Below are 14,528 nucleotides of genomic sequence, written 5' to 3'. Positions count from 1 at the left end.
AGGCCAGGCAACCTAAAAAATGCAATACTTGGACAATATCAGACCCCAGGAGTCGCAATGTGATTGAACACACCATTGCACCCATCACATTCATGCTGACCGGTAACGTTTGGTAGTACTGTCTGTCCAGGCTGCAGCCAATAGTCTTTCAGCTTCTTACGAAAATCCCAGGATTCTTCATCTCTCTGGGTAATCCTCCATGCCATAAGAGGTAGTTGGCCTTGCAGGACTAGCGGGTGAGTGTTCCCCATTGGATCTCGAAGGAGATTTGGAGTGTGGGGTAGACTGATTGGAAAATCCCAAAAATGTTCCAAAGGAACTGGAAACCAAACTTATAACCTCCAATAATGTGTTATTAGAACAAGACTGACCCTCTGGCGTCTCATTTGAGTCGATAATCTCATGATCATTGCAAAAGGAGGAAAGGCACACCCTTTCTCCCGTGACCAATCCTGTAAAAACACATCCAGCGCTGTTGCCAGAGAATCTGGCTTCCAGCTGAAGAAACGTTATACCTGGTGACCCAATCAGGACACAAAAAGGTCTACTGTAAACAATCCCCATCATTTGCTTAGCTGACAAAAGACTCTCTGATCCAACTGCCACAAGCTCATATCTGACCAATCCCTAGAACACCGATCTGCCACTGTGTTGGCACCCCTGGAAGATATTCCACGGTTACCGATATATTGCGACCTGCGCACAATTCACAGAATTCCTCGGCGAGATCTGCTAGCATCTTCATTCTGGGACCCACCAAATGACTGACATAGTGGACTACCGACCTGTTGTCCAGCTTTAAGAGCACACAGCAGTTCACTTTATCCTTGGTTCAGCACTCGACCGCAATTGATCCTGCCATTAATTCCATGAACTATTCTGCTGCAGACCATTTTAGTCCTATGGAAGAGTCACCACATCAAGCTCCCTAGCCTAGCTTGTTCGCATCGGACTCTATGACCATATTTGGATATGACCCGAAGATGGCTCTGCCATTCCAGGCTTCCATATGAGCAAGCCACCATCTCATCTCCTCCTGAACTTCCCCCGTAAGCAGAACCTAATCTGAATACCTAAGGCCCTTGTGGGAATGAAAGGAGTTTAACCATTGCAGGGCCCTGTAATGAAGGGGACTGGAAAAAAATACAAATCGCCTGAATGAATGAGGAGAATAAACTGACTACCTGAACCACCCGACTTAGCGATGCTGATAGGCAAGCAAGGGTAAGTCTCAGTTCTCTCCGAATCTTCAATATCTTCCTCAAGGGAAGGCTGAGGGGTTTGGTCCTTGGAGTTGATGACAAACCCTAAAAACACTGTTTCTCTGAACAGGATCAAAAAGGATTTCAGTTTATTTTGAAAACTGTGCCTTACAATAGATGGATTGTTAAGTTCAACTGTTCTTTCAGTTGGGTTGGGCATGGATTAATCAAGAGCAAATCACCTAAGTAGATAATCAGGCAGAAGCCCTGAGCTCTAAGCGCCTCCATCGCAGGCTTGAGGAGCTTGGTAAAACACCATGGCACCAAACAGAGCCCGAAAGGAAGAGTTTGACACTCGAAAACCTGATCCCGCCATTGAAACTAGAGGAACCCGAGATGAGGTGCGAAGATGGGAACGGTAAGGTACGTATGCTTGAGGTCAATGTGGCGAACCACACAGTCCCCCAGTTGCAGCAGATCACGCAAGATGTAGATGCCTTCCATTGTGAAATGGTTGTAGATCAACCAACCGTTGAACTCCAGAAAGTTTATTACCGGCCGATAACCCCCATCTTTTTCCACCAGAAAGATATTGTCTAAAAAACCTTGAGAGTGGGAAGAAGATTGGACTATAGCCTCCTTGCATAGCAGGTCTTCCACCTCCTGGTCTGAGTGCGCATTGGGCGCCTGAAAATGATAGAGGCCTGGGCCTGCAAGCTTGAACCAGGGTACCATAAAACTCGATATGAAAACTCCGAACTGTCTGAAGAACCAATGCTTCTCCAGTTAGCTTTTCCCAGTTGTGACTGTATAACAATAGCCTGCCTCCCACCTTCACTCCGGAAGGGGAAACCACACTCACCTGACTGGCCTTCGTAGGTTTGGCCTCTGAATGAAGCGTGGATCGGCCTCTGTTCTCTTTTGGAGGGAAAGAACTCTCCTTCTGGAGACTGGTCCTGGCAATGGAGCCGTCATGCTGTTGGACCTCTGAAGGGTGCTTGTGTTAAGAAGCAGCCAGTTGAGTGCCCCCTACCATGACCAACACCAATAAAAATGCAGGGGTGAACAATATTTTTCATGGAACCCTGAGCACTGTCCAAGGAGGTGAAAGTGGAGACAGACTTCCCCTGTTCTCTTATAAATGGGTTGCCAAACAGACCCCCTGGGCTAACGGGCCTGAGAACCATGGGAGATGTAGTTTTGATATTTGATTTGTTGAAGTTTACTGGTGTGAAAATGAAATGAAAAGATCAGCATAATCCTCGCCTCTGGTCCCGACAAAGAATGAGGATTTACACATGTATATATTGATTTAATATGCTTGCTTTTGAAACAAATTTCCTATGACCTGTAGAAGTGTGTTTTATGGCCTTTGTTAATTAGGCCTCAGTTTGGGCCTAGCAGCCATGATTTTCAAAACGGATGCTACCCTTGTCCTCTTCCTGCACATCTCACTGTTTATTATTTCTGCAGTAGACACTCAAAGAGAATTAGGTCATTTTATTTCCATTGCCATTATTCATGCAGTTTTCGATTAACTTTTCCTAGTTCAGTCACAAAACTAACTACATTGCAAGGAACTTCCGTAAGCTCACTGTACCTTATCCACTCGTAATAGTTTGCTGTTGTTTATGTTTCTAGTTTGTTCTACCATCTGTTGATGCATTAGCACAGACGTTGACAGAATAATTATTCAAGTAGTGAGATACTGTTTAGGTGCTAAGTCAATATGACGTTTAATATTTCTGCACTCTGATTTACTAATGGAAAGATACATTTGCTGGCACCACAGCGATTGTGCAGTTTTACTAATTTCATATGCAAAAGTAATGTTAAAAAAAAAACATTGGTTTTGGTGGTGAGACAGATGACTTTCCTGAAGACTTAGATGATGCTAGGGATCCCATTTCTCTTCTTATTTTGCTGCCCACTTGGGACACTGAATATTTTTGATTCTGCACTTCTCTGGAATGTTGTATTCGCTAAAAGCTTTCATAGCAATTACCTGGAACTGCACTTTTGATTTTGTGTAATAAATCCTTTAAACTGTTCTGCTCAGCTAGAATTCAGTTACTAAGAGCTCCCTTTACTCAATTAACTGTGTTTTTAATATTTTTCGTGTGATGGGAGGTGCCTTATGTTGGGGACACATTGCTTAGTGAAACTGAGTTTTAACAGGGCATCCGATTCATCAAATCGTGGGCATTCTGTTGAGTGAAATTTCGGGGTGTCAAAACTGTGGGTTCCTCACACACAGTGAGTGTGTACAGAATGCTGAATCAAGTGACTGTTGACACCTATCACAAGTCAGATTGCAGATCTGGATAATGTTGCAATGAATGAATGATAGTAGAAGGTTTATCTTGTGGTTGGAGGGTTCTTTGGAGAGTGCCAGGACTAGGATGGAAGTGTGGTTCATGTTTTTGGCTAGACGTGCCCAATGACTAACCAGCAATCAAGATCCTTAAAAGAAAAAAAGAAAAAACTGTAAAAAGGTCACAGCTGAACTCATAAAATCCGAAAAGGTAAATGTGCTACTAGGAATATGTTAATTATTGAAAGCATTTGGATCACTGTCAAATATTGAAATGTTTCAAGGAACTGCAGTGATCCCATGATGAGATCAGACATTTGCTGCAATTGCTTATTTGCATTTCACAGCATGCATGGCATAACGTTTGTGTTTGCTTTTCCAAGGCCCAGTAAGTCAGAGGCCTGTTTTTTAATGATAATACAGTAATTCACTTTTTTTTTTACTCTGAATGTAAGATCTTCTCTGACACACTGAAAAGAACGTATTGAATGTTTCAACTCCTTGATAACTTTGCAGCAACACAGACATCAAAAAGTTACTTGTAGTTGAGATGCAGAATGTACCCCTTCCTCCAGTAACAGCAGGGGACACTTTCTAGCAAGTTCGTAACCGCCGCTGCAACACTAACCGTATGGACATAGCAACATGATGAAAACATTATGTCCCTTCAAAGTAACAAAAATAAAACAAATCAAATTGCAAACATAATCAACAAATAATTGTTAATTTTATGCATCCGCTTCAAGATGTACACCTCCACTCGACAAGTAATGAGTATATCCATCTGCACCATGAATCCATTGATGTATTTATTGCCTTTGTTTGTGCATGCATACATGAATGTTGCCCTCTTTCGCTGTGTGTCTTAACATGCACTGGTGTGTTGCTTCTGTGTAAGTATACTGCTGTGCATGTATGCCTCTGTGCATCATTACCTGTACCGATGTTGTTGAGTATGAATGCGATTATGCACGTTAATCTGAGTGTACATGAATGTTTAAAAGTATGCATCAGCCCCCATACGTTACTTGCCTCTGCATGGATGTTCTATGCAAGAACCAACTATGTGGCTTCGTCAATTCAGTTTTAAACTACTATTCTGACTGCTGGAATACCACATCCTCAAATCGACAGGGCGAGCTCTTTACCTTCCCTCCTGTACTCTGCTCAAACCTTAACCAACTACCTTACTTTCTAAAGCAAGACAGCACATCACAGGCACACCTACTGCTTTCAAATGGAGACAGCAATAGCTGCATAAACTCCTATTTATTCTCTTATTACACCACCTTTGTGTAAGGAGAAAATAATGCCCCTACTCGCCTATAATAAATTATTACATGCTGGTAATAATGTATTTAAGCAAGTACCTGCTTGTAATAATGTATCAACTCAATAGGGACGACATCCGGTATCTCACTAAAGAGACTGTGAGAGACCTCGTTGCATCTTGTAAGGGCACTTTTCCCTCATAAGCAATATCGGGGCTGGCAAGCAACCGGTGGCCATCATACTGCTTTCTGCTGCCTGATCTGATGACACACACCACTGGCGACAGGCCAAGCTAGCCGAACTGCGGCTATAAGAAAGAAGCAAGGCCTGGCATGAAACAACATTTAATTTTGTGAGGTAGCAGACAGTGGTACAGCAGGTACCAGATGTTTGCTAGCACTGATGTTGCCTGTGTGGGAGAAGTGTAATCGGAAGACGCAACAATATCTCCCACTGTCTGTTTAGTGAGACCATGGATGGCGCCATAATTCAGTTGTGATAAATTATTACGTGCAAATAGTGACTTCACCAGGTGCAAGGTCGATGCTTCAAGCTGATGCAAATCTGCACCTCAGAGTTCAGCAGCAACACTGACAGCCGCGCGTGACTCTTTATCAAACAAGGAAAAAGGGGGTTTGAAAGATGTTACTAGCACGACTAGGACCTGCTGCTGACATTGCATTATTTGATTTATACTCCTTAGTATTGTTTCTTTCAGGGGAAAAACAAATCTTAGAATCTAAAGGATGAGAACGGATCTGGATTGTACTCACATTTTACTATGGACGACAACTGAGCTCGCTAGGTAATCTATGGCCTCAGAAAAGCTATTGCCCTGCTGCCTTTGTGATTACCTGGTCACTAATGCTTCAGTGACATGAAATATTCAAAGAATGTATATCAGCCCATAAACAAAAGACAATATACAAGCAATTCAGAGACATTTGCGGAATTCTGGACATTGCCTTCAGAGAGTTATTCTTTGAGAGTCACTAACTTTTGAGAGTTACTAACTTTTGAAAGGAACTTCAAAGCTCCTCAAGTTACAGAGGCCCAAGAGTGAATCAAACACTAAAGCAGTGCACACATCTGAAGATAGCACAGAGATAACAGCTCTGGGATAGCAAACAGAAGTGGAAAACCACATCCGGCAGCCAAATATCACTGAGAAGTCTTCTCAAGTTCAAGACCTTAAGAAATTGACTAACTGGCATTCATACGATTAGGAGGAGCCACTATCCATGATCACAACATCAATTCAAAATCTCTTCATACAGCTAAAAAAGGAAAATCACCACTCCCCACACCTAAACCACATCTACCTCACTCGGCTTCCGGAGAAAAAACAGGACAGTGAGAGCCCCGTGCACTAGGTAAAAGCAGAGGACAAGTTTAATATGCGTGTAAAGGTTCAAATAAAAGTACCTGTCATGTTCGATCACCTTCTGCAATCCTTCACAGCACTTGTTGCTAGAAATCTGTTTCAGCGTCATTATTTTATCTGCAGGGAAAATGGAATGTAAAATATTTAAATATATTGGTGTTATACCTAGGAAGTACTGGAATGAATCAATGAGTTACATAAATATTATTATAAGATAAAAGCAACAACCAAATATTAGCCTTTAAAAACCTATGTATGTTTCTTCCCATGTGAACTTTGGCAATAGTGTGGAAGCTGATCAGGGTATTTCATTAGTGTGCAGTTAAAAAAAAATTCTGTTGCAGTTATTTTGGACACAGTATGACAGAAGTAATATGCAAACAACCACCAAAGGCCACCATCCAACTTCCAGGTAAACAGATGCAAAGGACTCTTACACATTTCAATCCCTCTTAATTTCACCATCCAGTCAACATTTCATTCCTTGTAGATTCTGATTACAGCAGAAGGTTTCCGAGTGTGCATTTCATTGCAGACTGCTCTGAACATGGTGCAATACAGATGGATAACTGAATTTATATAATTAGTTCAGGGGGTTTGCATAGGACATCTATGTAAACATATGGCCAATTCTGAGTGTCTGTTACAGGTGTTAACAATGGCATATGGTCAATAATGTCCCAGAGGTATACCTTTACATAGATCGTATTAACAAATCAATGCTAGTGATTCAAGAACTGAAGAACTGTTACCAAGGATTGGTAACAGGTAAATGTGTAAGTTAGCAATATGGTGGCAAGCGAAGTCATCATATTGTTTTCCATCAGCCATTAGAGTTCAGTACAATTTTGAGGTGGACCCTGATATGCCTTTGTTAATGACTGCATGCCGACTCATGTTTGGCCAGTTTGTATCTTCACCACAAGCAACGGGTGGTCTGATCTAGGAAGGTGCGACATCCGAGCAACATATTCTTCCATTTGTTGGCTCAATGCTGTTGCCTTTTGGTAAAAGTGGGTACTGAATAATTTTCTTTTAGAATTTGTAGGTGCTAATGGATATCATCTTATGCGACTGAGCCTCTGAAGAGGTCAGTTTTCAGTTCTCCTGAAAAGGAGCTGGTTAGGTGCTGCCCTCTGTCTCCGATTGGGGACCAGTTTCATTCCTTGGCTAACTTGTGATTAGCCCCCTTCTCAATTCATCTGAACTTTTGTGGAATTGTACATGATAGATTGTGCTACTAACTTTGCAGGTTAAGGCTCACGCCGGACAATTTTACTGCTTTTTTGGGCATACTATGTTGAAATAATACAACCTACCGATGGCAGAGCCTTGGTCAGATCCATGCTATGGCTGGTTTCCATAAATGTTAGCTTAATAGGAAGTTGGTATTTCTGACCACCTACTTTATTTGAGGTTCAATGGAGAAGTCTGTAATTAAGAAGATAACTAATGTTTTGATTTTCGAAGTTGGGGCAGTGCCAAACACAAGGGAGCAATCCAGGAAGAAGATCTCCATGATCTCTATCTGTTACCTGCCACCAACATAATCTTAGTTCTACAGACCCGTAGGCTTTTAGGTGACTGACATATCTGCCTATTAACTCTATTGTGAATGGGAAACAAAAACTTCATAATCGGACCACACAAAGCCGGGTGCAGGTCCTACAACAACAGTAGCCACTTGCATTTACGCATGTGGCCATAACCTGAGGAGTAGGTATATATAAAGTAGTGTAACAAAGTCTTCACATATGAAAACTTAAGGGCTCTGATGCAATTGTACACAAAGGTTTATACACGTTGGTATACAAGTATGGTGCTGCAGATAGTCAGGGCTTTTCGTAAACCTCTTCCATCATTATGGTTAAGGCTGCACTCAACCACAATGGAAACTCTATGAGGGAGGTGTCAGCAAATCTCATATATTTCAAGGTTATTTCTTTATGTTGCAGTGTCCTTAAGATAAACAGTCACAGTTTTAGACTTGTAGCCTCACTGGCAGTTTTTCTAAACATTTGTATTATTCTAGTGTGGCTGTAGCACAAAACATGTTTCCCAAGGGGCTTTAAAGAAGAAATAAGGAATCTGCTAAACTTTCAGCCCCAGTGTGTCCATCTTGCAGATAGTTCAAATTTTCCCCACAGGCCAAGTCTTGTCACAGCATGTGCAGTGGGCCACCTGGTACCCAAGTCACCCTATTATCATGCATCCAGACACCCTGATGTCAGGTGCAGCCTCATGACGCGCTCAGTCAAGTCCATGGACATTGCATACCTCTGTTTAAAAGCACAGAGGGGATACTGAAAAACTGCTGACTTTTTCCATTTTATTGTGTGATGAGTACACAAGGGCCTTTCACTTCTAATTCAAGGACTTTCTTCTGAGCCACGACTAGCTCCTCTCCCCAGCTCACCACAGTGGGTCCCAGGTATGTCACCAGCCTAAACGCAATCCAATAAGTGCTGCAAAATGGGTGACAATGCCAGAGAGAGGATGCCATGCCTGCAGATGCCTCTGCACCAGGGCCTTAACTGCGCCTGTTCACTAAGGAGCAAACGCAGAACCATCCAGTTCACTAGGTGGGTGGCACCACCAACCTGCTCCCACCACTCAGTGAGCTGCCAGAGCCAGCCATGGCCTCACAGCGATGGCACATATAGGTTGCAGGGCAGATCAATTACTTCAAGTCCACGGCTGGTGGGGGTCAAGTGGTCAGTCTTGCTGCATTATGGTGATGAGGTAGATTTTCAAGCTGTTTCAGAATCTTTTAATCATTGGCAGATGTACGATTATGAAGAGGTCAGTGGCCGCCCTTGATGTGCATGTTGAATCACAGCAGAAACCAGCTCTGAAAGCTTCAACATGACAAGTTCAAAATGCAGTTTGAGAGTGAGCTGTGGCTAGTGTCAATAGATAAAGCACCATGGTCAGAGCATATTAGCATGAAAAACGTGTTCCCCACATCACCATATCTTGCTTCAAGCAGTGATGAGGAAAATCTAGCTGAAAAGACTCATGGAGAGAGCATGCACAAACCAGCTCTAGGCGAGTTGAAAGAGTTGGGCATCCCAACCCTGTTGACCAGCGCATCACCTCTCATCATCTCACTGGATGTCAGGAACACTTCAAGAGAACCTCAGCCTACACCAAGAGATTGAGGTGTGTCCTCAGGGAGTAAGAGATCACTACAGCATAACGCCAAACCCTTGACCAACTCAAAGGTTGTGAGATTATACCTGCTGAAAAAGACACTCGAATGACAACTCTGGGAAACTTTATTATTTGTTGTTGTGAATAAGGGAAATAGTGTGTCGACCCTACACCCCTGTAACACACTACCACACAACCTGACACTCTTGCGAAGTATCAGATTATAAGTAAAGGCTGTCTGAGCATACGCACTCAGACAGTGTGCATGCCTCTAACCTGTGTCTGCTCAGTCCTGTTGCCAGTCAGTGGGAGGTCTACCCCCGCAACGCAGTTTTAGCTTTGGAGAGACTCAATGGAAATATATATAAGCATACACACTCATATGAATATTAGCCTTAATGTAGGCTTTCATCTGGGAAATAAAATAGCTTGGGGCAAAACTACTGAATATTATTCACAAGGGCTTTTTGTGCTAATGTCCACTCTATATAACTTTCCAAATTATGAAGTCTACCATAACCTATCTACTCATTCGGGTACTTGACAGAGTGATTTCTCCACTAACCAGGAAAGAAAGAAAGGGGGGATCCAGCCTGATCGTGGACACAGGTTCTGTCATTAAGCAGTATCTGGGCTGGCCCCACTGACATATGCTAAGTTTGTCCCCGAGTAATTTGCCAACAGCAGGACAGATTCAGCAGCACCTGCACAATGTCTGTTTTCCATTGCAGCAGCAACCTCTGAGAAGTGTGTGTGTTGGGGGGGGGATGTTCATATTTTCACTTCCAGTTGGACTCAATACAAAGCCACAATTGAAGAACCATCACCCTTCCTTTTGATGGAGTCCGATCCTGACTGGGAGATGTCTGGAGCCAAACAATTAGATGCCAATGAAATGGAGAGAAACAGGCAGTCAGACTGCCATCAATTGACGTTCTGCTAATAAACTATAAAAAGTCTAAAATAATGACCTTTGGTGGGAGATATCTTAAAGAAAAAGCAACCTGGAGCCTAGCAGGGAGTAAACTAGAAGAAACAGCAAGCTACAAGTACCTTGGCCTAATGTTTGACAATAATGGCTCCTTTCGATTACATAAGGATGAAATCAGAAAGAAGGGGATTGCTTTGGCTACAGGGCTCCTATTTTTATCAGAGAAACTGAACAAGCACTCGCTCTCCCTGTTGCTAAAAGTAGCCAGAGCAAAGGAGGTTCCGCTTCTGGCCTACGGCAGCATGGCCCTTCAAGGAAGAAACTCCAAGGTACTGGATGCAACCATTGCACGTATACACAGGCACATCTTTACACTCCTCCCCCACCCTCGATCTACTTCGCCATCTAAGGTTGGAGTTTGGGTTAACCAAGCAGACGCATGCTAGATGTGCAGCTTTCGGCGATTTCTGCCACAAACTGAAAAACGCAGCGGACAATACCATAAACCAACATGTACAGAAGGAGATTACAAAGAAGTCATGTTCACCAGCTCGAGATTATCTTGATGACTCAATTGATTTATTAGGCCTAGGGGTCTTATGATCATCAGCAGTTAAACGCAACATCTTTCAATTAACAGTCAAAAAAGTTACAAAATGAAACTCCTCCTTAGAAGACCAAGTCATCCCTTGAGAAACACTCTCATGCTTGGCTAATATTAAATAGTTATAATACCTTGCACTCACAATTGTACTTGGGAAAAGTCTTAAACTATAGAATAAAGAGGAAATACCCGATATACCGCTTGGGGATTTTACTGGTAACTAAGCATGAAAGTCCCCGGCTGAGGGCCAAAAATGACAGGCCTTCCCACTTATGCAGTCTTGCTGTTTGCCTCGGAAACCACGATCCCCATGTTTTATATTTGCAAAGCCACCCTGGCCATATGCAGAAAATGGATGCGCCCAGTCTGGAATCAACTGGGGGCGCATACCTGCAGGCAAGCAATTTTGTACTGCCTCAATTCAGCAGAGCAGAGAATGATCTCTTGAACTGTGAAGTACATTTTAGGGTTGAGCAGGTTCTGACATCCGTCATTAGCTCAAAACCTCCCTTGGCATAAACGTAGGTCCACTTGCTTATGGCCTTCGGCTTCATTTGTTGTACACAATCCTTTTAACAAGTCAAGGGTTTTAAATGTGTATATTTTCCTCGCACTTTAATCAGAATTTGATGAGAAGCTTTTATAATATTTTGTAATGACATACGTTATTGGGCCAAAATCTCCTCAAGTACAAACACAGGTCGATTTCTCTATGGATTTTGAGCAAGACTGCTGCAGACAATCTTTTTAATAAGTTAAATGTCTTAAATGTGTTTATCCTCTTAGCATTTTAACCTGCATTTGAAATTTTATGAGCCGTTTTTTAAAGGCATCTTTAATGATTTTAAGTAATTGAACAATAAAGTTTAATAATACTACTATTCATACCGACAAGTACTTAAGACAAACTCTGATTTGAAGGCATGATTTTCACTTAGTTCAACCCCTGTACGTACAAAAAAGGCATGCACTGAAAAAACGTCACATGTACTTGTAGGTATAAGCAATTACAGTAGTAACCATTAAGTACTCAAAGGAACCCTTATAATCAGACTTAGAATAACAAGACTGAGTAAAAATAAAGTTTCTAAAAACTTATGCCATAAAAAATCCATGCAGCTCCTGCAGTGTGTTATGCTAGGATTATAACTTATAAACTGCAAGTACAAGGGATAAAGTATCCCTGTAGTAAATTATACGGATACTGCCAGTTACCAAAGAGTTCCTTTATAAGGTTATGGAACTCCAAGGTGACTTGCAATATCCATATACGCCAGGGGATACTTTATCCCATATAATACATGGTCACACCATCACCTTTCACACAAACCACCAAAAACTTTGCTGCATATATCTTTCATATGAAAGAGCAAGCATGTTTGCAGACAACAAGAATAAAAATAAAACCTGTAGTCCAAAATTAAACACCTGTTAGAGATTTGTTGCAAACAGATATTTGAAGCAATGCAATACTAGTAAGTAAAAAATAAAAAGCTGCAGCAGCTCGGAATGTGTAGAAACGAAGAAAGATTCTAGCTTTTCTCTATCTAAGGAGTGCAAAAAATAAACATTCTCATTGTTGCTTGTCATTGTAAGCTATTAAAATAGAGAAGAAAGAAAAGCAATGTGTTGCTTTAAACAGTTGCTCCGTGACCTGACCTGCATTTCACCTCGGCTGCTGGCAGAAGGCATTGTGATCTCAGAATTCGACTGTAATAACCTTCTAATAGGTGACATCCTATGTCTTTTCTTTATAATCGGAGACTTGGTGTGTAACAAGTCGCCGATTATAAAGAAATCAAGGACTGCTGTTTATACAGGGACTATAGAATCTCATGTATTATACATGTATCTCTGACAAAAGCAGTAACCTGTTGCACTATCTACGTGAAATACAAAACCGTTATCTTCATGATAAATGCTGTGCTTTGCAGCATGCACAATGACACTATGCTATTTTATTAGTCAGAACTGCGACTTAACAAATCACAGAGCTCTCCAGCAAGTACATTAACCATCAGAGTTATTTCCGTTCTTATCGCCTGAAAATTGATTGGCACATAAGGCGTGCAGCAGGTGCCTTACCACCGTAAGATATTATTAAATGCAGCCTTTGTGATCAATTCAATTAGATCAGACGTCACATTTGTCCTTGTTGACAATGCAATGCAATTCCCGTTCTTCTACCACACCTTGACTGTCAATTTATGGAATTCCGGTACATTTTTTTTTGTTTAATTTCCAATACTGCTATTAACACAAACCTATATGCTAGTTTAATCAGCAACCTCAATTTGTTATGTGCATTCCCAGACCCACCATTTAGCATGAATTAACATCAGGCTCCCGCCCTCCGCCCCGGCCCAAAATAACTTCCTACACCACTCGCCCTCCTTTCAGGGCAGACTACGAGGCTGGAGGGCTGGGAGGAGTATGGGCACAGCCTGTGACCAACCTTCTGACAGTTTATTCGCCCTCTCCCGGGGTTCCCCTTTACCCTTCCCCATGATACAGCGCCTTGGAGACCAGCCCATCATGTCAGTGTCACTAGCCCTACTCCAGCCGCTGCATACGATCACCTACCTGCGGGCTCAGTCCTGTCGCATGCACACCGTGAGAAGTTAGGAGTAAGCAGGCGGACCTGCCCGCCTCTTCCCATGACCAGCCCCTTCCTCCCAGCTAGGGCCGCCTCCCTCCGCAGCAAGGCGCCAATCAACTGCACGGATTGGCTGTCCCTTTCGGCCGCCATGGCTGTCTGCCCAGGGGAACTGACTACGGCGGATCGAGGCGGAACAGGACTCTCATCAGCGCCGCATTGTGACGCGGTCGCCCGGCGAAGCTGGAAGGATAAGCAATGGGAAGATCTCAGAGATAAACCGTGGTCGAAAAGGCGAACTGGGAGAAGATGCCGTGGCACAGGTGGAAAAAGATACAGACTGTAAGCTGACCATCCGCAATCAGCAAAGAGGCTCGTTCTAAAAAAAAGAGGTGCACTGTGAACCCCACAGAAAAAAAAAAAAAAAACACTTTCCATTTAATGCATGTCGAAGAGATTTTAAATACACTGGCACGTTTCTTGTATTCATTTGTCTTGACCTTCCTGTGATTGCAGAGTGTATATATATATATATATATATATATATATATATATATATATATATATATATATATATATATAAATAAATATAATGCCCTAAACATAGAAGCAGAAAAGTTCTGCCCCGGGGCAACGGGAAAGAGGGAGAGTTTGAAAAGTTAGAGCACTCTTTCACCCGCAAGGGTATCCTGGCACTGAGCAGGTGTGTTGTGCCTAGCCTTACCTATGGCAGATTGGTTAATTGAATAGTCAGGTCTTTCACTTACTTTGGAATTCAAGAAGACAGGACGTGGCTCTTATGTGAAGTGAGGGGCCATTTCACGCTTTAGGAGTGATGCAAGGGAAGCTTGTTCTCCTGAACTGGTTCTGCCTATGCGTGGGACGTGTCAACACGCAACCCTAAACCAGTTTTACCACTCCAGTGCACATCAAAAACCGGACCAGGAGCGGTGTAGTCACTATTGGACTTTGCTTCTCCTCACTGGATCCTTCTCTCATTTAGCTTAATCTAATTCATCAAGGATTAAAGTTTAAGCTGTTATTTAAAGAATATCAGTTACAGGAATGCGCA

The 14,528-nt window shown here is 42.4% G+C and overlaps 1 protein-coding gene across 2 annotated transcripts in view; it reads right to left on the bottom strand.

Moving 5' to 3' along the window:
• The window catches only part of ESD (esterase D), a 108,558-nt gene extending 94,273 nt beyond the window's left edge, over window positions 1–14,285 (bottom strand). The window contains exons 1-2 of one of the 2 annotated variants that reach the window (XM_069205388.1): window positions 14,224–14,285; window positions 6,214–6,289 (exon numbers count right to left, since the gene is read on the bottom strand). In XM_069205388.1, the coding sequence (XP_069061489.1) occupies window positions 6,214–6,281 (68 nt within the window). In that variant the 5' untranslated portion in view covers window positions 6,282–6,289; window positions 14,224–14,285. Of the gene's footprint in view, window positions 1–6,213; window positions 6,290–13,443; window positions 13,625–14,223 lie in introns of those variants that run through there. The other variant, XM_069205387.1, reaches the window with a different exon arrangement.
• Between the last annotated feature and the right edge of the window lie 243 nt (window positions 14,286–14,528).

Source organism: Pleurodeles waltl, chromosome 8 (genome assembly GCF_031143425.1).
Source record: "Pleurodeles waltl isolate 20211129_DDA chromosome 8, aPleWal1.hap1.20221129, whole genome shotgun sequence".
NCBI lineage: Eukaryota > Metazoa > Chordata > Amphibia > Caudata > Salamandridae > Pleurodeles > Pleurodeles waltl.
The sequence above is the reverse complement of the archived record's forward strand: the minus strand, read 5'-3'. Positions and strand labels throughout refer to the sequence as shown.